A 25,743-nucleotide genomic window follows, 5' to 3' on the forward strand; every position below is an offset into this window, starting at 1 on the left:
TTATACCCCAACAACTAGTTCAAATAATAGGAGAGAATCAAACCTAAAGGTCATACCTTTTCCAACAAGTACTTCAGTCAAAGGGACTCCTAGAATACAAATGTACCCCCCAAAGAATATAGTAACAATACTAACCAGTCTAGACTCATACAAGTTCAGGTTTATGAAGGGTGGATGATAATTCTGATGAGAAGCATGATCAGCCCATAACATCAACAGGCATTTAGTACGAAGGATTAGGTCAACAGATCAGACTATCAGTAAAAACCATCAGACCAGGGGCAGCTAGGTGGTACAGTGGATAGAGAACCGGCCCTGGATTCAGGTGGACCTGAGTTCAAATCAGACCTCAGACACATAACACTTACTAGCTGAGTGACCCTGGGTAGTCACTTAACCCCCATTGCCCAACCAAAAAAAAAAAAAACTATCAGACCAGAGACCAGACTAACTTAAAATATCACAGGTGAAACTGATGAAACAGTTACCCGTATAACTAATGTTTGATCAGAGGGTCAAACAAGCAGCATTGAATGGAAGTTACAAAGAGGCAAAATTAGACTTAAATCAGGAAAACTTCCTAATAATTAAAACTATTCAGAAGTGGAAAGGACTGCCTAGAAAAGTGGTGGATTCCCTCTCTTGGAAGGTGTTCAAGCAGTCACTGGGTAATCACTTGCTGGAAATGTTACAGTAGACTTTCCTTTCATGTACGGGTTGGATTAGATAGATGAATGAATGAAAAAACACTTATTAAGTCCTTGCTATGTGTAAAACACTGTGCTGAGTGCTGGGGATAAAAACATAAAAACAGAGATAGTCCCTGGTCTCCAAGAGCTCCTCTAAAAGAGGAAAAAACACATATAGGAGGTTTTAGTGCAAGTCAGACCAAAGGTTCCATGATCCTTAGGGTACAGTAACAAAGTAGATTGTAATGCATATCTTTAATGTTGTTTCCACTGATAAAACCATGATCTGCTTCTGAATTTTTAATCATTTAATAGTTCCAAGAATTTTAAAGTCAAGAACTCTCTTTTCTGGGTTTCAGTTGCAGTTTCTGAGAAGGCAGGGGCTTTGGAACCTGAAGAAACAGTTGCCAGGTCACATCTCCAAAAGGTTGCTCCCCAGAATGATGGCTGCTCAGACTGTGATGGAAATAGGATTTGTGATCTGGGGGGCATTGCAATTTCCAGAGCTCTTTGCTTACCTGCCCATTTGTGGTGGTTGGTATTGGTGAATAAGATGGGCCACAGAGACTGTTCCTTTCAATGACAGCTATGGGAGCCAGGCTGGAAGCATGGCTGGTAGCCTGAAGGAGGGGTAGCACCACTCTTCCTAGAGCTCTTGGATTCAGGGTCCTGTGCTATCTGAATCAGGTGTTCAGGGGAGATGTTGTTGAGGTGGTGGCAGTGACTTGTCTCACCTGGCATATGCCACCTCCTATATTCTCATTATAAATTAAGCCAGTAGATGCAAAATAGTTGCTGCTGAGTGAAAGTCTATATGATCTCCTTGGAGAGGTAAATGGAGGTGTAATTCATTGCACACTCAAAAGCAACTTGATCACACTTTACTATGCTCGTGAACATATTAGCAAGCAGATGACTATTAAGGTAACTTTACTTTAAAAGACAATATTCATTGCAGAGAATAAATTAGTAGAGAAATTTGAAAAATAAATTTGAAAGGAAGAGAACTACAGGCATGAAATGCTGCATGCTCTTTCAGAAGTGCTCTCCATGTTAGTTGGTTTTAACTATGTTACAAAGGAGGGTTCAATGGTATTCAAAGGTCCTTCCTCAATTCTCATCCCCCTTGAACTCTCTAAAGTATTTAACACTGTTGATCACTCTTTAGTACTCTTTTTCTCTAAGTTTTTGGGCACCATTTTCTCCTGGTTCTCCTCCTACCTATCTGACTGCTCCATATTAATCTCGTTTGATGAATCCTCATCCAGATCATACCCTAACCATAGGTATCCCAAAAGGTTATGTCCTGAGTCCTCTTTTCTTCTCTCTCTATACTACTTCATTTGGTAATGAATTAAATTGCTGTCTTTATGCTGACAATTCTCAAATCTACCTATCCTAACCCAGCCTCTCTGCTCACCTACTTTCTTGCATCTCTACCTGCTTTTCAGACATCTTAAACTGGATGTCCAATAGGCATCTTAAATTCCACATGTCCAAAATGGAGCTCATTATCTTTCCCCAAACCCTCACACTCTCCTACTTTCCCTATTACTACTGAGGGCAATACTATCCTCTTAGTCCCTCAGGATGGAAACCTAACTGTTATTCTTGACTTCTCACTTATACCCTACCCCATATCCAGTCTATTGTAAAGGTGTGTTGATTTTGCCTCTGCAACATCTCTTACAATACCAATATCCCTTCTCTTCTCTGACACTGCCACCACTCTAGTGCAGCCCCTCATCATCTCTTGCCTGGACTATTGCAATAGCCTACTAATGGGTCTGCCTGCCTCAAGTTTCTCCCCACTCCAGTCTACCCTCTATTCAGCCACCACAGTGATTTTCCTAGAGTGCAAGTCCAACCATGTCATCCCCCTACTTGATAAACTCCAGAGGCTCCTATCACCTCCAGGATCAAATACAAAATGCTCTGTTTGGCATTCAAAGTCCTTTATAACCTAGCCTCTCTTACCTTTCCAGTCTTCTTAACACCTTACTTGCCACCACACACTGTTCAAGCTAATGACACTGGCCTCCTTGTGGTCCTACAAACAAGAAACTCTAAGGGGCAACTAGGTGGTGCAGTGGATAGAGCACTGGCCCTGAAGTCTGAAGGACCCGAGTTCAAATCGGCCTCAGACCAAACACTTGACATGTAATAGCTGTGTGACCCTGGGCAAGTCACTTAACCTCAATTGCCTAAAAATAAATAAATAAAAACAAGAAACTCTATCTCTTTATGCCAGGCATTTTCTCCAGCTGCCCTCCATGCCTGGAATGCTCCCCTTCCTTACCTCCACCTACTGGCTCTAAGTCCCAACTAAAACACCATCTTCCAGAGGAAGGCTTTGCCAACCCCCCTTAATTCTAGTGCCTTCCTCTTATTATTTCCTATTTATCTCTTATATAACTTGTTTGTATATATTTGTTTGTTGTCTTCCCCATTAGATGGTGAGCTCCTCGAGAGGAGGGACTATCTTTTGCCTCTTTTTGTATCCCCAGCATTTAGCAGAGTACCTGACACATAGTAGGTGCTTAACAAATGTTTATTGACTGACTGACTGGTGTGGGATGGGGAGAGGGAACTCATTCTCAATTGGTTAGCATACTCTCACCTTCTTATACTCTCCCTATTCCAGGGATTATGAACACTGGGCTCCAAACATACAAACCTCAAAGCCCCATCTCCAACTCCCTTACTCCTATTCCCTTCAACCCTACCCCCTTCACAATGTCCTGCTCCAGATTTGTCTTCCCCTTCCACTATGACCTATTGACCATCTGTATCATAACTAAAACTTGCTTTCATCTTGAACCTTTTTCTTTTTCACTCCCTCCATCTTCTGACACCGGCTGATACCTAACTGCCTAGACTTCCTCTCTCACCTCCCTTTTTAGTAATTTTTAACTTTCTCTCATTCCTCTGATTTCTTTGCTCCCCAATGCCACTTCTAAACTCTCTACCACCAGCATTCATCATTCACTTCTCTTTTGAGGTTCACATTATCTAAATCTATTATTCGATCCAGGTCCTGGAGACTATTATCTATTGACCTCTCATCTTTCCACCCCACACCCATACTAAAGGATTTCAATATTCATATTAATCCTCCCTCAAATACCATAATTTTCTATGTCTTCCTAATTTCTTCCTAATTCTTTAGTCTACTCAGTTCCCATGACATTCCACCACTATACATTCATTACACAGAGACTATATTTGATCTTGTCTTTGATATCTCTGATCTTCTTATCACCCACAAGTTATCCACTTCCATTTTTGTGAATTCCAAAATACAGTTAAATGATCACATTTTATCATTCTATCTTTCCCCAGGCCTTATGATTTCTATTCTTTCTACTTACTTTGACCTGCACCACTATTTCTGTCCCAGGCCATCATTCCTACAACAGTTACAGCCTCCTCCCTTCCCTATCTTGACAACTTGTGAAACAACTCAACTCTATACTCTACTCTGAAATTCCTCTCACCCTTGTCTTATTGCCATTCACACCTTGCCAAACCCTAACCTTGGATTATTACCACCATCTGTCGCCTTCTTTCCTGCTTACCTCATGCTGAATGGAGCTGAAGAAAGTCCACCACAAATTTGTTACATACTCCCAGTTAGGCCCTAACTATACCAAGAAAATTATTCTATTCCTCCCTAATTGATTCACTATGCCACTCTTGAAAGCAGCTATTCCAAATTTTTTCATCTCTCTTCACACCTCCCATGGCACTCACCTGACACACACCATCTTTCCTGAGGTTCTTGCCTCTTACATCACTGAAAAAAATGGGGCCATTAACTAAGAGCCCATGCTTCTTCTCTCTTAACTCATATAATTAAGACATCTTTCCCCACTCTGTCTCATCCTTGTTCCTATCTCAGATGAAGATGTGGCTCCTTCTCCAAAATTACCAATGATCTCTTAATTGTCAAATGTAATATTTTCTCAGTCTTCATACTTCTCAGCTTCTTTGTAGCATTTGACATCGTGAAACACCTCTCCTCCTGAATATTTTTTTCTTCCTAGATTTTCATGACACTGCTCTCCTCCTGATTTTCCTACCTTTCTGACTGTTTCTTCTCAGTTTCCTCCAAAAGTTCTTCAACAATGTCACGTCCACTAACTGTGGTTGTCCTCCAGTGCTGTGTCCTGGGCTCTCTTCTCTTTTCCCTCTATACTTTCTCACTTGAAGATCTCGTCAGTTCCCATGGGTTCAATTATTTTCTTTATGTAGATGATACACAAATCTATATATCCAGCCCAAATCTTTTCCTGACCTATAGTCTCACATCACCAACTGCCTTTCAGACATCTCAAATTAGATGCCCTGTAAGCATCATATATTCAATATGTCCAAAAAACTTTACTACTACTGTCAAAGGCACCACCATTTACCCAGTCTCCCAGGCTCAAATTCTCAGTATCACCCTCTACTCCCCACTCTTTATTCACCCCACATAACCAACACATTGCCAAATCTTGTCATTTCTACCTTTACAACATTCCTCATATACATCCCTTTCTTTCCACTCACACAGCCACTACCTTAGTTCAAGTCTTCATTACCTCCTACCTTGACTATTTCAATAGGCTTCTAACTGTTCTCCCTGCCTCAAGTCTTTCCTCACTGCAATCCATCTTCCACTCAGTTACCAAAGTGATTTTCCTAGTGTATGAGTCTGAGCATGTTCAGGAGCAAATATAAAGTTCTTTGGCATTTAAAATTCTTTACAATCTGGCTCCTTCCTAGCTTTCCAGTCTTCTCATACTTTATTCTCCCCTCCATACACTTTGTGATCCTGCCATACTGGCCTACTTTATTTGCTGTTCTTCACAGATAACATTTCCTATATCTGTGCCTTTGTACTGTTCATCTCCCTCTAATGGAATTCTTTTGGTCCTTACTTTTGCTCATAATTTCCCTAGCTTCTTTCAATATTTAACTTAAATATTATCTTCTGCAGTTGTCCTTTTCTGGACTACCCCCCCCCAAGATGCTAGTGCCACACCCCCTGAGATTACCTTCCACCTGATATATATGTGTGTGTGTATATATATATATATATATATATATATATATATATATATATATATATATATATATATATATATATACACATATATATATGTGTGTGTGTGTGTATATATATATATATACATATATATATGTATATATATATATATATATATATATATATATATATATATATATACACACACACAAGCATGTACCTATTTTCTTGTTTGCCTTCCCTATTAGAATGCAAGCTCCTCCAGGGCAAGAATTATTTTTGCCTTTCTTTGTCTTCCCAGTGTTTATCACAGTGATTGGCACATAATGCTTATTGGTTAGTTGGCCTCATAATACAGAAAGGGCAAAAGCAGTTGAAAAGAAAATCAACTTGAGAAAAACTTGGTTTGAGATCTAGCTATGCTGAATCAAGTCAGCATCATTACATCAGATTCTCCTAAGAGCATTTACAGACAAAATAGGAAGAACAATAAACAGATGGGAAATGGAACCCATCTTTTAGCATTTTTACAGTGATCTGTTCTCATAAGCAATGATAGTGGAAAGACCATACTTAGAATCTAACATCTTTGTAATGATTATAGGAAGTAGTAAGTACACAGCACTTAAAGATCAAGTCAGGAAGAACAAAAAAACCTACCTAAATTCATACAGAAGAAATGCATCCTAGAGTTGATGACTTTGAAGACATTCAAAAACTAATGCTCAAGATTTTGAAAAGATATTTTTTTAATGGAAATATATTTTACTCAAAAGAGGAAGGCAAGAAGACTCCAGCAACTACAGACCCATATACTTGTTCTCTCATTTCCATAAGATCTATAAGAATAGTCTATGAATACATTTAGGGTATTCTCAGCAAAAAAATGGGAAGAAAACAAAGTCTTTTGCAGATAATTTAACCATATCTTTCTTGTCACACAACTGGAAGAGATATAGAAAAGATTTTTTAAAAAATTAATAAATACCTCTCTGAGCTCCAGCCCCACAACTGGCAACATGGCTAAACACACCAAGAAGGTCAGAATTGTTGGTAAATATGGAACACATTATGGTGGATCCCTCAGAAAAGTGGTGAAGAAAATTGAAATTAACCAGCATGCCAAGTACACCTGCTCTTTCTGTGGCAAGACCAAAATAAAGACACGAGCTGTGGGTATCTGGCATTGTGGATCCTGTATGAAGACAGTAGCTGGTGGTGCATGAACCTACAATACCACCTCTGCAGTCACAGTCAAATCTGCCATCAGAAGACTGAAGGAATTGAAAAACCAATAAAATCTTATCAAATATCTGTAGCCCATAGTCCAACAATAAATGGGTTAATTTATGGAATAAAAATCACTTTGGTTCTTAAAAAAATCAATAAACTAATACAGAAAATACCTTGAAGGCTCTCCTCATACAAAGTATCTCATATACATATATATATATATATATGTATATATATATATATATATGTGTGTGTGTGTGTGTGTGTGTGTGTGTGTGTATGTATATATGTCAAAATCATAAAACACTATGACAGATACAACCAAATAGATAACTTTTGTTAAACAAGCTGCTAAGTATTGATTGAAGTCATACAGCGAGTAAATGTCTAAGGTTAAATTTGAATCCAGATCTTCCTGATTTCAATACAGCTCCAGGGGACAAAAAGAGGTCAGATGATTAAATGGATAATTCAGGACCCTGAGTCAGATTTAAATATTGCCTCAGACATTTACTAGCTGTGTGACCCTGTGGGGAGTCTTTTAACCTTTCTGAGGCCATTTTCTTATCTGTATATGGTAAACAGAATATATATGGGGATGGGCCTATAGCTGACCATTTTCAATGGATCATAGGTATGCTTTGGGATAATGTAGCAATTACATACTTGTCATGGTGACTGTGGGACTATGTCAAAGATGATTGGCAATGGAGCCAGGAAGAACCACCTACTCAGTAGACTATAAGAGGAAATGAGGAAAAACAACCTCCTCTCTTCCTCTTTTCAGCACATTACTTGGGACTCTGCCAGCTCTCCCTTGGCTTCCCAACAGTGAAAAGGGCTTTTGGGGTTTTTTTGAGGTTTTTTTGGGGGGAGGGTCCCTTCTCCTCCACCTTTCCAAAGCAGCTATGGAAACTATACACAAATGGAAGCTAAAATATATGCTTGCTTGAGACTAGTCTTCAAGTCCCTAGCTACCACTTCTGCTTTGTGTTCCTTTCCCTTAGTGCAGGTAAACAAATAGTAATCCTAAAATGGTGGTTTCTGGCCTTAGAAATTTCCTTATGGGTTCAAAAATTCAAGAGTTCTGGAATCAGGGGCTGGCTGCCAGAGGGAGTGATTCCTATAACTGTAGAACTTTTCAGAGGAAAAGAGTACAGCCACCAGAAGGATTCTTCATCTAAATGGCTAAATAAAGCCCAATTCATGGCCTAGTTTGTCAAAAGTTTCAGACTTGTGAGTTGGATGGGAAGTATAGGTCAGTGGTGAAAATGAAAATACCTGTTCAGTAGTCCCACATAATATTTCATGTTTTAAGCTTTTGCTAATGTTTATGAGTCTGGTGCTTTAAGAATTCATTTTGTAGTATAGGAAATAAATAGCTGTCTTATATCTGACATCTACTACCTTTTTCAGCCCTTTTAAGGGAAACCCTAGACATGAGCCATACAGAAGCTTTAAAGTATTTTCCAAGAAATTCAAGTGAAAAAATAGAATGAGATAGAGTTAAAAAAAAAAAAGTCTCACTCCCTTCTTTGCAGTCAGACTTTCCCAGGAATGAACTAGGATCTGTTTGAGCCCAGAGCTAATCCTCTTTTGTGGAAATGGGCTCTTCCTCCTGGACTATAGGTGACAATTAAATACAAATAACATTGGCACTTAACCTCACAGGTTTGTTGTGAAGATCAGATGAGTTAGCACATGTAAATCACTTTGTGCATGTTAAAGAACAATATAAATATGAGCTATTATTTAAGATGTATTGCATAAAAATTTAAACAAAATATAGATTCTCTACTGATAGCAAGGCTCTTCAAATGTTTTTTGCAAATGACATCAAACCAACCACTTCACACCTTAGAACACTATGGAGCCCCTCAGTGAATTCCACAGCAGTAAAAAACAGATTGGCCTAGTCATCCATTTTGCATTTTTAATCCATTTTATTTTTTCAGGCTATACTATGACAAGCAAGTGCACAACCTGTCAAAATAAACCATCAATATGTATTTCTTGTACAGCTGGGGGCAGATAATACAGTAACCTAGGTCTAGAATTGAGATGGAAGACTAGAATCATTTAAAATACTATGTGATTTTCTAAATACATAGGATCCCAAACTGGAGACTACTGAAAAGCCAATCTCTTTAATATTATGATTCCCTTGATGTAGTATTTCATAGTTTGTAGGAATATAACAGGATCTCAAAAAATCCTAAAATTACAAATAACCCAATAGTCAACACAAAGATGGTAGCAACAGCATGGTGGCTTTGAACAAACTATAGCATATTACCAATAACTTGCAGGTAATTAGCATCAAAAGCAACTATCAAGGAAATGTATGACCAGAAAAGGGGTTGGTTAGATGTCTAGTAAGAATAGCAAATACTGATAGGGAACCTTATCATTGGAAACTTCAAAAAAATTTAAAAAGAGAGGGGCAAATGGTAGAAGTATTCTTTAGGACACTGAGTATCTATTAAATATCTTCCATAATGGATTTATGAGAAAACACAAACAAGAACAATTCAGGATGAAAGGACATAAAAGAAGTTTATGATTAACATTGGCAACAGGAGTATCTACATTGATGAAATCACAGGCATCCCAAAGTACCTAGAAAGCTGACTTTATACCACATTCTTGCCCTGTCAGAGATGGGGAAAAATTGGTATGTCTTTACATATGATTATACATATGACCAATTACACATGAAAAAACAAATTATTTTATAATAAGGGAGGAGATATACATATCTGGTGATACAAATCCTGCATGTAGTAGGACCGTCACCAATGTAATTTTTAAAAAGGAAATAAATCTTTGGCTAGCCTGATGATTTCCAGGTATAGGGATTTGTGAGGAGCCGAAGGAAGAGGAATAATCTCTATCAAGCAAAATAAGCTCCTTTCTAATAAGGATGAGATTGCCAAGTCCTTTATTTCATCAATGAGAAAAAAAATTTCCTACTAATACTAGGTGTGAATAAAAGCACCAAGGCCAAAAAGTACAGGACATTTTTAAAGAAAAACACGTAATCCATTTTGACTAGAACCTCAAGGTGGTGGGGAGAGGGCAGTGGTATAAGAAGAAATTCCAAGGTTAAAAAGGGTGGTTGGGATGTAAGAGGTGATCAAAACTGTGTCTTAGGATTCCTATTATATTAGAAGGAGGGGTAATGAGATGACAGATTAGCCTCAAAAGGCTAACTTGTCTTCCTATTCTCTAGTTCACCTTATGCCCACCCCACCCCTTAAAACCCTATCCTTTCCTCTGTTCAGTCCAATGCATGCTTAGAAAGTGTTCCCTAGTCCCAACCTTCCCCCCTCCAAACAATTTCAGAATAAAGAATAAAGAAAAAATCATCAAGCACCTGAACCAGTGTTAGAAATGAAAAGAAGGAAAGAAACTTCAAGGAGATTAGAGAGGGAAAAAGTAAGTCTTTGTGACTAGCTATGTAATGCTAAGACAAAACTAAGTTATTGATTACTCCTAAGTGACATGGATAGTGATACCAGCCAATAGGAACCAGGAATTCAGGAGTAAGAATTGATTTCTGGTAGAAAATTAGCTCAATTTTGAACTTGTTAGTGCACTAGGATGCTGGGAATGTTGTTCTAGATCTTAGGACTTTATATAGAAAAAGATGACAATTGACAAAGAAATAACCATTAAAGTTGTCTACAGATGCATAGGATCTCAGTAAATGGTTATATTTAAGGAGTAGGAAGAGGAAATAAAAAGAGGAGAAAATAATCAAAGGTGGAAGAGAGCTAGGATTTTAGTGTTCCAAAAGCTAAGGGAAAAGAGTTGCATAGGATCACAGATCTAGAGCTAGAAAGGACCCTTATTAGAGGCCATCAAGTCCAACCTTACCATTTTACAGACAAAGAAACTGAGGCACAGAATGGTTGAGTGATCAATGTCAAATATTGCAGAGAAATCAAGATACACCTGTTTTTAAAAAGCCAATTTAAAGATTAGGTTGTCATTAGTAATCATCAAAAGACCAGTTCTAATATACTAGTAAGAATATAAGCTGAATTAAGTCTGGCTTCTGACACATTGGCCATGTGACTAGTCAAGTCACAACCTCAGTGCCTCATACACCCTTAGGTTATAAACTGCAGAACAGTTACAGATCTTCATTAGTAGAGGGATTCTCCTCTACCAATAAAGTTATTGGTCCAGATTATGCCCATCCCCCATAAAAAGAGGAGAGAACCACAGAACCTTCTAGAAATCTAAAGATGAGAGCAAGAAAAAAAGCAAAATAATAATTTGAGGGGTATCAGGGTTTACAGAAGCATGTTTATAGGTAGAAGAGTGCTCTGGCATCTTTTCCTCTCACATCCTCAAGATTAAGAGCTCAGAGCAGGCAGCCTGGGTAAAAGGTTTAGTAACAGGTAGGGAAAATGCTTCTTCCTAACAAAAGGAAGTAGGTGAAGTTAGTTGAATGTTATAATGGAGAAGAATGGAACTATGGTTATTCATTTTAGATTAGCAAAGTATGCACATCAAAAAGTCAAATTTTTCTCAGGTGCTGGTGAAAACAAGTTGTTGAAAGGTCTGACCCTCATGGAATCTGACAAGTAAAACCAGATAGGGACGATGGACTATGTCAGGATGAGGGAGAATCAAAGTAAAGCAGACACTGGTGTTAAAAACATAGTGAAGTTTATTGTTACTTTTTATAATCAGTAGAATCTTATAAATCAGTAACTTCATTATATTACCTTTTTGAGTACATCCATTACACATAAAACTTCATTTAAAAGTGAAACATTATAATTCTAGCTAAGAATAGAGTCATAATACAGGTGAGAAGAATCACCATCAAGTACCTTGGCCCCAAGTGAGGTTCTTTTTTCTATTTCAGGTGTCTCTCAACTTCAGACTCATTTTAAGTTAGGAAAAAAGAAAGCTGCTCTTGTGAACTCTAATCCCACAGCGAGATCAGTTGAATTGTATACTTTAGCTACTTTGTCGATTTGTGTTGACCCAGTGGTACCTATCCACCCGGGGTCCTGGAAACACAGCAGCAGGCCTGTAGCACTTGTGGATCTTGTATGGGACATAAAAAGTACTTCCTGGGAGGTTGGGGCGCCCATCAGTCATATTCTTTTTACGGGAATATTGGAACCAAGTTTGGAGGGGCTGCTTGAAATACTCAACCTGAGAAAGAATGCAAAGACTCAGCATTCTAGAAACAGACCAATCAGGTCTTGGAGCTAAGCACAAACTGATTAACTGGGACATGAGGATAAACAAAACATCCCTCCCATCCAGAGCAGTTTAGTTATATCTTACCTGATAAATGCTTTTTGGATTTTTGACTTTAGGAATTACTTGAGGCTCTCTGCCACATGTATCCTCATCAGAGGAAGTGCCAGAATAGTAGTCAGATGTGACTTTACTAACAGCATGACTGATCTGTTGAGATATTTCCCATTCTTCCTGCATGCCTTTAAAACAAGCAACTATAAATGGATGATTTTTCTCACCATATCTAAATAGAAAATGGATATAAAACTTTAAAACAAGAACTTGAATTAAGGTTCTCTTTATTTCTAAAAACTACAACTATGAACCCCTCGCCTCTTTCTCTGTCTTTCTAAGTAAACTCAAGCATTTTCTGGGGAGTAGAGTGAGACAGAGTCTACTTCATCACTTGAAGAAAGTCTGATTCAAACGACAGATACAAGAATGGAAGGAACAGGCAAAAAGGCTGTTATTGGGGTACTCTCTGACTCAGACTATTGTAATATTATAAACAATAATAGGAGGCTTTAAGTGAAGCTAACCTCCCACACACACACACCCCACCCCTTAACTGGAAATAAAGAAAAGAAAATGTATTTTCTTTTGGTTCAGCTAGTAGACTTAGTTGATTCTTTGGTATAGAATGCCCTTATGATAATGCCTTTAGTATTTACTTGAAGGTCATATCCCGAAGTAGAACATAATAATCAGACGCTAAATTTAATGATACCCTTGACCTTCCCCTTTCTTCCCCAAACCAATGAAAGCCCGTTAAAAGTAAAGACATTGGCTCATAAGAGTTTAATCTAAAATTTCAAAGGATGATAGTTCAACCAAAATGTCCCACCCTACTTCCTTTCGAACTTTAAAAGCATACCAAATATTAAAGGAAAATAATCAAAACAATTTTTCTATTAAGAAAAACCAGCATTAAGAATGTGATAGAAACCTACTGAGACACCTGCTAAAGGCTTAATGGTCTTGATATCTTGATGATTATGATACCTGAATGATACCTTGATTAGGGGAAGAAAGAGTCTTGATCTTTCTGGAGCTACCTTCCATGAAGGCTACCTCAAGAGGCAACTAAAAGATACAAGATATACATACATCATTAGTTTCTGGGTAGAGCACTTACCTGCAGCATACTTCAAAGGGATCTACCCATATGGTCATCTCCTTTGGAAGTCCCAGGTGAAAAAAATTCACATTACTTTCAGCACATGCCCTCTCCAGAAGGGGATCTTTTTTCTGTTGTTTATTTATCCTGATACACCTAATGTTGAGAAGAGGCAAAAATAAGGGCACAACTACTTAACTTTTTGCAAAGATATCTGGATCATAAGCATGTTACATTTTCCTTCTTTTTTGCAGCTAGGGAAGGGAGCAACTTGTGAAAGGGAAGGCTCTTTTAGAGAACTTTCTTTTATTTTGCAGCTGAAAAAATATGAAGTCTCCTTTACCAAATTTTCTTTAGAGACCCAGAACCTAAACTTTATAAATTCTAACAAATTCTATGTGTTTTGCTGTAAGTACAGAGTAAAGGTCCCTCTCTAACAAATTTTCCCTCCAACTTGTTTTCTATTGAGCACAAGGGTATGCCGGGGCCAGCTCACTTTGACTAGTAAGAACTAATTGTTAAACTGTACATTCCTCCCTTCCCCCGATATTCAAATATTTGGCCCCATTATAGGCAAATAACAATAATCATAAAGTGGGAGAGGAAAGATTAGTAGAAATTCAGAATCTTCAATCTGAGTACTTTCCTAGCATAGCTATTTGTTAGTTTTCTTTGCCATACAGCATAACAGGTCTCACCTGAAAGCTTGACCTTTAGAAGGGATATCTGGGTACCAGTGTGTCCTGTATGTCTCAAATAGTATTGCCATCAGCTTAGCTGCAAATTCTTCTATTTGGTGCTTACTCAACTTATCAGATTTTTTCACCAGTCTTGTGATGAAGAAAATTGTTGTGGCAATTTCATCTTTCATTTTTAAAAAGGGAGATCTAAAGATGTCTTCAAATCACTGAGAAAGAACAATAAGAAATTAAATAGCAAGGGTTGAACATACCATCAATATCTACTTACCACATAACTCGTCTAAGTTTTAGGCTAAGAGAAAGCTGATATTTAGAGTTAAACTCCTTAAAGAGGTAACCAAGCATACTATTTTGATCAACAAAAACTTAGCCAAAAATACCTACACCTCTACAAAGTGGTTTTGAGAATTCTTTGAGGAAAACATATACTAACACAGTAGTATTTGTTTAAACTTTGGTGTACACAAGAAACAGATAGGAAGCATTATAATCACACAATCATAGGTACAATTTTGATAAGATATGAATATGTTATATGACAGCAAGCATCATTTCTTTTAAGTTTTGGGAGAAAAAAAACACATTTCAGATCTCCAAGAGAGACATTAGAAAATCTAGTTAAACTACTCAAACATATGATATTCTTGCTACCCCACAAAAAAAAATCCATTTTATCTACCAATATGAAGCAGGGAAGGGTTTATAAGGAGTTAGCATACTTGAGTTCGTAATTTCAACCTCTTCCCCACACCTAATCCACTTACAATTAGGATGAGGTTTATAAAACCCCAAAATCCCAAAGGCTGTTGGGTGTTTAATACAATGAACAGGTGCTATCCATCAGGCTAACTGAAATGACTGCTTCTAGAACACTGTCAGTTTATATAGAGCATAATTATCTAATCACTATATAAAGAATCTTTACACTAATTAAAATATAAAAAATTACAAACAAAATTCACATTTTATACTATCTTATAGAATTTCTATTGTTTTGTTACATTAATTATGGATCAAAACTCCTATGTCCATATCTTAATTATTTTTGACATTTTAATAATTCAATCTCTATTTTACATTTTAAATATTGTACATTAATGATGCATTGTCATCACTATAGTGTTATGAGACCTAGAAAAATGCCTCCAAAGCACTAGGTAGAGATCTTTTATGGAGGATTTATAGGATGATATGGATAAGAAGGTATAGATGAGATATGATCTATACCATGGGAAAGAGTAACTGCACCTAGAAAATCATGCATTCATTGAAGTATTAAAATTTTAAGTAAACTGATTACTTTTTTTTTGTTCTCAAGGCAAAATTTTGTAAGTAGACTTTATTCTGACTATGCGCTTTTTCTAAAATGTTTGTATATAGAATATTCAGAAGAATGAGGTAGAATTATAAACTGCTTATATTCATAAGAGAGGCAGTTAGGTGGTTCAGTGGATTAAGTGCAAGGCCTGAAGTCAGGAAGACCTGAGTTCAAACTTGACTTCAGACATTAATTGTTTGACCCCAGTCAAGTCACTTAATCTCTGTTTGCCTTAATCCACTGAAGAAGAAAACAGCAAAAATAGGAAATATAGAAAATAGCAAAAATAATTTTTAAAAAAGTATCTTTGTCAAGAAAAAACCACGGATATGCTATGGTCCACAATGTGGCAGAGTCAGACAGAACTGAACAACAACAATTATTCATAGAACGACAGTTCATCAAATACCTAGTGGCTTCCCTCTCCCTCCATTAATCATTACTTTTAATTCAATTATCTTTTTTTTTTGCTTTTTTGGTGGGGCAATTGGGGTTAAGTGACTTTCCAAGGGTCACACAACTAGTAAGTATCAAGTGTCTGGTCTAAGGCAGATTTGAACTCAGGTCCTTCTGACTCCAAGGCTGGAGCTCTTTCCTGTGTACCACCTAGCTGCCCCCTCAGTTATCTTTTTAAAAAAAATACTAAAAGCATCAGAGGTACAGTTAGAATCTAAGATTTCAGTCAACTTACAAACTAGGGTCCAGTCTCAAGACTAGAAAGATTCGAGCCACTTTATGTGAGTTAAAGTAATTTGATTTTATAAAGCGATTTAAAATTAACTCAACATTTAATTTGGGGTTTTGTATACCATAATTAGAGAAAATATGAGAAAAATGTCTATTTAAAGTATTTTTTCATAACCACAAAAATTTTTCAAAATATTTTATGTGATCAAATTGTTTTTTGTCAATGTAGAGTCAGGAGTCAAGGGCTTGGCTCTGCTTTTTGCCTGTAATCTTGGGCAATATTTGCCTTAAGCTTTCTATGACTTCATTTTGTCTTCCCAGGGATATGCTGGACCTAGCTTGAAATAGCTCTTTGAGAGCTGATGGTTAAATTTTCAGTGTGAGCATTTACACCTCAAAAATAGGCATACACTACAAACCAAAGTTTGAGTTACTGTCATTGTCTAGACTTTTTTAAAAAGGGTTTTTTTTAAATGTTAATAATGAGATTAAACTTAAAAATCTGTCATGAATACATTTTAGTGGGAGAGCCAGTTGTTAAACATTTATCAGCACTCCCCTATTTAAATCTCATATCTTCATATAAAAATTATTTGAACTCTTCAAAAGAAATTCAGGCTATAAAGCCAAGACAGTATAATTAGTCTATGATACAGAAAACTATCTATAAACAAAAGGCTAAAAATAATTTCATTTAGAAATTCCGTATTAATTTCTTTAACTTTCCAGCTAATACATATAATTTTTCATCTTTTCTAACACTATCCTAAAGAAATTTACCTGTCTCTTACAAAACTTCTTTTTAACTTATCTTAAAAGTGAGGAAATTAAGTGGATTTTATATAGTGCTAAGAGAAAACTTGCTTATGTTAAAAATTCTTCTGGACTATAGACAACATGTATCTCCTTTTCAAATGGATAATGCATATACTTAGATACACTTTAAAATGTGCATCACAAAGAATCCAGCAAACAAAATACAAATACAGGTTTCCCAAATATCCCAAACAGGTAGATATATACTTGCTTAGTCCCTTTAAGGTTTTTTAAGATGCATTAATTCCCTGGAGCAGTCATGGGTAAAAAGGACTATCATCATTAGCAAGCTATCAGTAGAAATAATATAATGGTAGCATTGCACCTTTTATTATTACAGTCCTACACCAAAAAAGATGTACTTGTATATATCCTGGGTATATAATGAGTGACTCAATAAGTGTGAATTGAAATGAATTTCTCTCCTGGTTGCCTAGGTGGATATAAACTTATTTCATTCTTTTGATCATTTATCCATTCACTTAGTTTAATGAAGACTATTATAACAACTTTTAATGTCTAATTAATACCAATATTTTTTCATATTTCCTAATGGTTTCCTAGAATAAATTGTGTCTCTTGCAAAAATTCTCTTGTCTTAAGAGTGGAGAAATTAAGTAAACCTGAGGCAACTATCTGTATTGGTAAAAAAAACAAACCTAACTGGATAAATAATGTCTATTGCCCAGACTATAACATGCAGTTATATGGACAACTTTTAAAGCTCATCCATGAGTACATATAAGTTGGACAGACACTGAAAATGGATCATTAACTGGATCTATAACTGAACAGGAGAGTAGGCTTGATTGCCACAACCCCATGTGATACACATCATTTTAGAGAACGCTCACACGTATAAGAGCAAATAGGAGTCTCATTTTCAAATGGATAGTGCAAGCACTTACAGGATCGACAGGACAGGCCCCAATAGTTCTGTTATCACTTTCAACTTCCCATTTGAAATACTGTACTGTTGAGTTTTGGATCGGTGAAGCACAATGGTTAATGAGACTTTGAACTTTCCCGTGGTATTATTTTCTGCAACAGGCCCAGGCAAGTCTTGGAACTTGCAAAATAGAACAGCAGAATAATAATGCGCCTAGATTCCACTAAGGAACAATCAAACAAAACAAATCTTCCTTCAATGCTTCCTTTTGTTCATTTCCTTACGCAGAATTAAAATATTACTTAAAGTACCACCTACAAATAAATAGCAAATATATTCTGTTTTGATGGTGAGAATTCTTCATTTGGGGCCAGGCTTTCAAATAGGTTAAATAGACATGTCCTGTATTTAATGTGATTTAAAGTGTACCAATGAAAGATTCCCTGGCCCAGAAAGACCTCTCCTGCCAGCCCACCAATAGTGCCTGGAATTACCACTATTAGAGATCCATTCCTTCAATTAGAGTGAAGCAATCTTGGGCAACATTCATGTAAGTACTATATCTAGGTAATACAGCCCTTTTGTCTAGTCAGACTATATCTGGAATATTGTATTTAGTTCTAGCCACCACATTTTAAAAGAAACATTGATAAACTATAGTTTATCTAGAGGAGAATGACTAGGAGAGTGAAGGGTATAAATACCATGTCACAGGGACTGAACTAAATTAGGAACAGAGGGATTGATCACAAAGATTCCCCTAATCAACTTATGAACTTAAAGAGCAGTAAGAAAATTTTGTTTGGGCCTTTAATTGTATTTTACCCTTTGGAGACGAATTAGTCATCTCAGATCATAGTGGGTATTTGGATAAGAGATTCCTCTTATGCAACCCCAAGTTTGTCTTCTAGTTAGGTTAGTTCTCCCACTCTGACCCTCAGTTTCCTCACCTCAGAAATGAAGGGGCTGAATTAGATGACCTTTAAGGTCCTTTCCAATTTTATGTCTATGAACTTCTAGATGACTCCAAGGTCATTTCCAACATTGTAATTCTATAGTTCTAAGATCTCCAGAAATCCCTTTTTTTATATAAGATATGCTATCCTAAACAAAGGTTTAGTTCAGTATTTCAAAAGATCTATAATTTCATCAATGTGAGTACTCCAACCAATGATGAGTTCTAATGGGATGTGACAGGGATAAGAGAAAAGAAGGGAAAGATGACTCCAAGGTTTCATTTGCTACTGGAAGAATGAAGTCATTTATGAAATTAGGGAAGATAGCAAAAGCAAATTTGGCAGGAAAGGTGATGAGTTTATTAGCATTTGGTAATGCTATATTTGAGATCCAGGGAAGATAGCTAGATGTCAACTGGACTTCTGGGTCTGTAGACACATTCAAGAAATGGATCAGAACTGTAGGTATAGATTTGGAAGTAATCCATATAAAGGTGATAATTTAAGTAATGGCACTAGCTAAGATTACCAAGAGACTGTGTGTGTAGAAAAGAGATGAGAACTGAAGACAGAACCTTGGTGAATGCCTACATTTATGGATTGGAAAACAAAGAGGAAACAAAAAGAATGCTAAAGAGGTTAGATAATTTAGTCTCATAGAAGGCAAAAGGAGGTGAAAATCTAGTGTCAAATCCCAGAGACAGCTTAAAAGGTTGAGGATTAAAAAAGGAAGTCTGGATTTGTTGCCAAGAAGTAAATAGTGATCTTCAATAGTAGTTGGAGTACAGACATGAAAGCAGAAGACCACTAGCTAGGTTTGCTAGACCACTAGCAGATGAGAAATGAGTGTTATGACTAAGAAGTAGGGGGTGCAAGCTATTTTTTAAAATAAGTCTGGCAATCAAAGGATATAAACAAGAAGTTTTCAAAGGAATAAAAACAAACCATCAACAGTCACATTACAAATATTCAAAATCTTTGACACAAAAAACTACAATTTTTAAAAAATTCCTGAGATTCTAGCTAACAACCACAAATTGGCAAAGGCAATAAAAATAATAAAATTAAATGGTGGTGTGGCCATAGTAAAATTGGAATGCTATTATACTGTTGATAAAATTATAAATTTGTACATTTTAAAGAAGTATGGAATTATATGGCTTTTAATGTTCATACTATTTGACCCAATCGTTCCCCTACTACTACTACTAGGATGTTGACAGAAAAAAAACCTACTGGATAAAACTATTCCTAACGGCAATATCAAAAAATTTAAAACAGACTACATGTCCATTGATCAGAGAATGGCTGAACAAATTATGGCAGAATTGCTCAACTTCTTGGGCCTCAGTTTTCTCATATGTAAACTAGGAGGTTGGACCAGGTGACTTCTGAAATTCTTTCCAGCTCTAAATCTATAATCAAATTATCCTATTATTGTGCCACATAAAAAAAATTCAAAGAAATACAATTATATAAAATCATCTAAAATAAAGAAAATGAGCAAAAGAACATATGTTGACTACAACTATATAAAGAAAGACAACAATGGCAACAAAAAAAATCCATGTTACGTACCCAAAAAAGGCGGTCAAAGATTATGAAAACAAGTACAATATACACACCTTTGGGCATAGGGTGAACAACAGAAGTTTATAGAAAATAGACACTTGTAGTAAAATCATTTATAATTTATTAGGAATTTTAGTTTCATCTTTCATTCTTGTGTCTATTTTCTTTTCTTATGTACTTGATTATATCCTGGATATAATCAATAGAAATTAAATTACATATTATGGAGATATATAGATTTATATATGAATACATATTAAAGTTTGATACTGAAGGAAAGGAGATTAATGGACCTACTCCACATGGGTTGAAGAAGGTTTTGGTTTTGTTCTATGTATTTAAGATGAGAGAGGTTTGAGCAGGGGAGAAGGAAGCCAATGGAAAGGGAGTGATTGAAGGTGTAGAAAAGAGAATATAATCAATGGAACAACTTGGCAGAAGTAGAAGATATAGAAGACCTAAGTGAAAGAGCTAGTTTTGGAAAGTAAGAATACTTCCTGAAGGTGGAGAGGTTAGGTAAAGATATAAAAATAAATTTTTGAGCTAGAAAATCAAAAAGTTTTCTTGATTAAAAAAAAATATATATATATATACATATATATATATATATGTATATATATATATATGTATATATATATATATACACACACACACACATATGTATATAGCCAGGAGATTACAATCTTCTCATTAAAGTAGAAGTCAAAGCTATCCACAAAGAATGAAAGAATTAAGAATGAGAATACTGCCTGAATAAAAAGTATGAAACATCTGCTGTAGATAATAGAGGAGGGAGTCAACCAGAATGAGAGGAATGAGATAGGAAGCCAACTAAACTATAAGGATTGCTGAGCAGGAGTGATAGCTGAGCTGACGTTAGATAGCATAAAGTTGTAGTGGAGGCAATTAGCCAGATCTTGTGATTTTTCTTCATCAACATTTGGCACTTGGAGAACAGAGAAACATAACAAGAGGCAGGAGAATTTTCCCAGGGTTAGGAAATGGCAATGCAGGTGTGGTAGAAGGACAAAAGGACAAGGAATTCTAGAGTGCTGATGACAGCATTTATTGAAGTGGTTTATAATGTGGTCTAGGGTACTCAGGGAAACAAACCTAGAAAGGGATGGTGGATGAAGATGAAAAATAGGATGGATAAAAGGGAGGATATATGTAATGATGGGATCAGAGAGGAAAATGTCAAAGTTGGAGATCTTAAGGTTGAACAATAGTTATAAGTTATGACAAGATCCAAGATGTGGCCCTGCTTGTGAGTGGCTGGAGTAGATACAAAGGTCATAAAAGTACATGAGAGAACTGTGATCTCAGAGTATTACAATGGCATGTCATTATGTACATTGACAACACAGTGGATGATGGGGTGGAAAAGAGAACTGAGCCAGATAATTAATATCATTAAAAAACATGCAAGAATTTTATTGTCTGAACCACTTACCTGGCACTCACCATCTGCTACCTTGTATTCTTGTCTTTTGTATGTATATTCTGTCTCCCTAACTAGATTGTAAACCCCTTCAGGGCAGGGATTGTATCTCATATCTCTTTGTATCACCAGCCAACCCTGTAGAAGGCACTCAAAAATTTTTGTTATGAAATCCATAACTAAGTTGTTTTCAGCTTTAAATACTTCACTTTTCCTATTTGGTTAGGTTATCTTTGACTTATTTAAAAGATAAATTCATTAGTTTGGGATTGAAAGCAATAGTATTATCTAGAGAATATTTTAAATAAGAGACCACTTTAAGAATCTAGAGCACTTCAACTAATGAGAATAAAATGAAATAGAAGCTAAAAGTATGTAGTTATAAAACTTGCTAGCACTCCATTTTAGTTAGAAAGGAAATAGCTTTTCATAATTAGACAGATTCATTGATTTTTAGGTCTTAAAAGGCACTAATGTTGACTTCAATTTGCCTTTGGCATAAAGAAATTCCCATATGCAGCATCATGAAGTCTAATGATCATGCATACCTAAGAATACTATAGCATTTATTAGACATACATGTGAAACAAAATCCTGGAGATTTTAAATTCCCTGAGAGAAACTATGTATTTTGTTTTTCCTTAAAATCTGGCAGACCTAAAAGAAACTGCACCATCTAATAATTTGTAATCAGTTTGATTCTTCTCTTCTGACTCCAAAGGGTGAATCCAATATCCCTTCCAAAGCTACACAGAAGAAGAAAAACAACTTCCACTTGTTACTCTCTTCGGTTGAGGGATGACAAGAATTTTATAAATCTATTGAGAAATCCCCATATCACCATGGTCTCTGATTCCAGAACAGGAAAACAGGGCTAAAAACAATTTACTGAAACTAAAGATAGATGTGCTTTCTTATGTCTTCTTGCCTTCCCTCATCTTCAACCAAAATCTGCCGCCCCCACTCCCCGCTTCTAAACTGACCCATATAGACAATCTAAACCAAAAGACTAAACAGTTTCACAGAAAAGTCCTGTCCTGGTGATGTCTAAAACAAATTGCATTATTCTGTTTGGTCATCTAAAACACTACAAGCATTCTTACTTAGATTAAATTATAGGTCTCCCTGGTCTCCAGACATGCCTAGACATGAACTATAAAGGGAACAAGCCCTCAGAGTTTCTGTAGTAACTGTAGGCCAAATCAACAATCACTCTAGAACAAGCATTAATTTTTCTGAGAGCTAGGTCACATACATTTTTGTGGTTATTTTGTCTTTCAGTATTTATGCATGCTATATAAATTATCCAGCTTTTTAATATTTTAATATGTCTATGCATTATGACTTTTTTAATTGATTTTTTTCAATCACCTTTGGAAGAATATATGCATATATACATATGCTTTATCAAAACATCCGCCTGAAAGTGTTATGGATAGTAGCTGGCAGCTGTCCAGTGCTGGTAAGATATCCAAGATAGATCTATTAACCTTACAATACTAATTAAGAAATGCTATCAAAAATTATAGCTAACTTTTAAAATGACTAACCATTTAAGGATAACATAATTGTTTCTAATAATTATATACTAAGTGATCTAGCAAGTTTGCAAATTTTTTTCTTGAGTAAAGATTTTTTGACAACGAAATGATGTGTATAAAAAAGCAGAAAATGGCAACATTGGCTCTTCAGAGGAACCTTGGCATTTATTGGTATATCACAAAGGTTGTAGCCATCTGATTTCAGTATAGCATCTAGTGTGTTGTGGGTATTTAACACCTGTTAAATGATTAAGTTGATTTAAACTAGGAAAGACTAGTTTAGTATTTCTTAAGCACTATTCATTTATTTTTCCATGCATATCGCATATTTCACCTTAATTTCTCAGTTGAGTCTATTAGACTGACTTTGATACAGATTTGTAGATGCAAGGTTTTATTTTCAAAATGAAATCTCACTTGGGCAGAAATATGGGCTCTTCATACAAATATGATGCTACTTAACTTAAGACTTTATTTCTAGCCACAGTAATAACTATGCATTTGTTCCGAGCTACTCACATTTTCTCATTTAGTTCCCTGAAAGTTAGGGATGCAGTCTGTAGCTATAAAAGTTTTGGGGTTTTTTCTGAAGAAAGTTAATTGGCAAATGTGCCTCTATACTGGGTTTCAGAAGCAAATGGTACCAAGGAAAACTAACATTACAGGGGTGGTACCATCACTAGAGTTCTACTTCCACAAAGTTTAAGTCCCTAGTTCCATTCCCTTTCTAGGCTCAATAAATGAAAGGAAGGGTGATTGTTACTAACACAGAAAATCCTTCACCCCATAACTCCACATACAATTCGATAAACATTTATTAGGCATGTACATTGTGCAAACACAGGGGATATACACACAAACACAGCATGGTAGATTTCTATCTGGGAAGGGACTTGAGAGGCCAATTACTCTAACTACTCTCATTTGACAGATGAGGAACTAAGACTAAAGAGGTCAAATGAGCTAGCTGTCCAACGGCACCCAGTCTCTAAGTGTCTGAAGAGGGATTTGAAATCAAGTTAAAGTCCAGCACTCTATTACACCCTGCTGCCTTTCATACTCTCTATAAGCAGAACTCTGGGCAAAACAAATACACATGTCTTATATGGCTGCTGTTCCTGTTCCCTAGAATGAATGCCATCTTGTATTTACTGCCCAAATCTTTGTCCTTCAAGACTCAGAATTCTACCCATCTCAGTGAAGTCTTACCTGTTCTGATGTGCCCCAACTCTGGCCTCCCACAGGATATATAGTCAGTAAATATGCAACTGAGTATTTATTTGATTGCCTTGGCTGTGAATTAGTATGCTAATTTTGCCCTACACTTATGTACCCTCTGCTATGTTAACCACAACATAAGTACTCAATACTTATGGATTAACCAACAACAATTCATTTACAGCTGACCTTGTGTTTCCAAACCTGTGACTGTGAGCTCTTTACAACCATAATAGAAGCCACCGATGAAGCTAACCACCTCTAGAGTACTAGTTATGGAGAACCCAGAGAACCCTGGGTTCAAATTCCAGTTCTGTTGCTTCATAAGTCGGAAGCAGGTCACAATATCCCAGGAGTGTCTCCTTATGTATAAAATGAGGGGGGTGGGTTAGACCACAAGGTAGCCCGGGGCAGGCCTGGAAACAGAAGACCAGGGCTCTGAGTGGTGGAAGCTCTGCCACACGCCTAGGGGAACCTGGGTAAGTGGCTTTACCCTGCCTGGTCCTCAGTTTCCTCATCTGTAAATGTGGGGTCGTAGCAGGTGGCCTTCCAGGTCCTCTCCATCTTTAAATCTAGGCTCCTATCATAACCACTAGGATCCTCCCTGCCAGCTCCAGATCCTGCGATCTTTGGGTCCAGCATTCTTCCTCCTGGCCTGGCCTCCTCTTAGTAACTGAAGCCAAGTCCTCTGGCAGGGAGAAGCAGGGGATCTTTCCATAGGACAAGCCTCCTGGTAAGAAAAGGCCCAGTTTTTCCCTGTCTCCGTGTCAGTCACTCGCAGGCCTGTCCCCGCAGGGAAACCTGAGGAAAAACTTGAGGAAACCTAAGGAGATCCACCCCATCCGGAGGTAACTGGAAAACTATCTCCCTGAGCTGGGGAATGGAGGAGCCTCAGGGCTTCATTTCCAGGAGGGAGGAGAAACCTTGGCCTCTCGAGCTGTATCGGGACAGTTGGGGGAGGGGTGTGAAAGGAGATGCGGGAACAGCTGGGATTCCCCCTGACAGGCTCGGTGCTCCGCGCTCCCCCGCCCCCACGGCGCCGCTTCCCGCCCAGGGCCCTGTGGAGCGCTCTGCCCCTCCCCCCACCCGCCCCATTCCTTTTAATGCCTCTGGGTGCCCCGCCCCCGCCCCGCCCCCTCTCCTTGCCTCGCCCCGCCCCCACTCCAGCGCGTGCCTGCCCCGCCCCCGTCGCGCGCCAGGTTCGAATGGCGGTTGGACTACGAAGCCGTGCCCTCGAGCCGTAGCCGGCAGCTGAGGGGAGCGGC

At 37.1% G+C, this 25,743-nt stretch overlaps 1 protein-coding gene and 1 pseudogene across 1 annotated transcript; one reads left to right on the forward strand and one right to left on the reverse strand.

The window, feature by feature from the left end:
- Positions 1-6,740: 6,740 nt before the first annotated feature.
- LOC110210521 (large ribosomal subunit protein eL43 pseudogene) lies at positions 6,741-7,019 on the forward strand (annotated as a pseudogene).
- A 4,646-nt stretch (positions 7,020-11,665) lies between these two features.
- On the reverse strand, positions 11,666-25,432 carry BTG4 (BTG anti-proliferation factor 4). Its single transcript, XM_020989798.2, has 5 exons — positions 24,668-25,432; positions 14,038-14,246; positions 13,358-13,495; positions 12,268-12,466; positions 11,666-12,132 (listed from the first exon to the last, which is right to left on the reverse strand). The coding sequence occupies exons 2-5, from the start codon at positions 14,208-14,210 to the stop codon at positions 11,932-11,934; spliced, it is 711 nt and encodes a 236-aa protein (XP_020845457.1). The 5' UTR covers positions 14,211-14,246; positions 24,668-25,432; the 3' UTR covers positions 11,666-11,931.
- Between the last annotated feature and the right edge of the window lie 311 nt (positions 25,433-25,743).

Source organism: Phascolarctos cinereus, unplaced genomic scaffold, assembly GCF_003287225.1.
Source record: "Phascolarctos cinereus isolate Bilbo 61053 unplaced genomic scaffold, phaCin_HiC Scaffold_726;HRSCAF=1367, whole genome shotgun sequence".
Taxonomy (NCBI): domain Eukaryota; kingdom Metazoa; phylum Chordata; class Mammalia; order Diprotodontia; family Phascolarctidae; genus Phascolarctos; species Phascolarctos cinereus.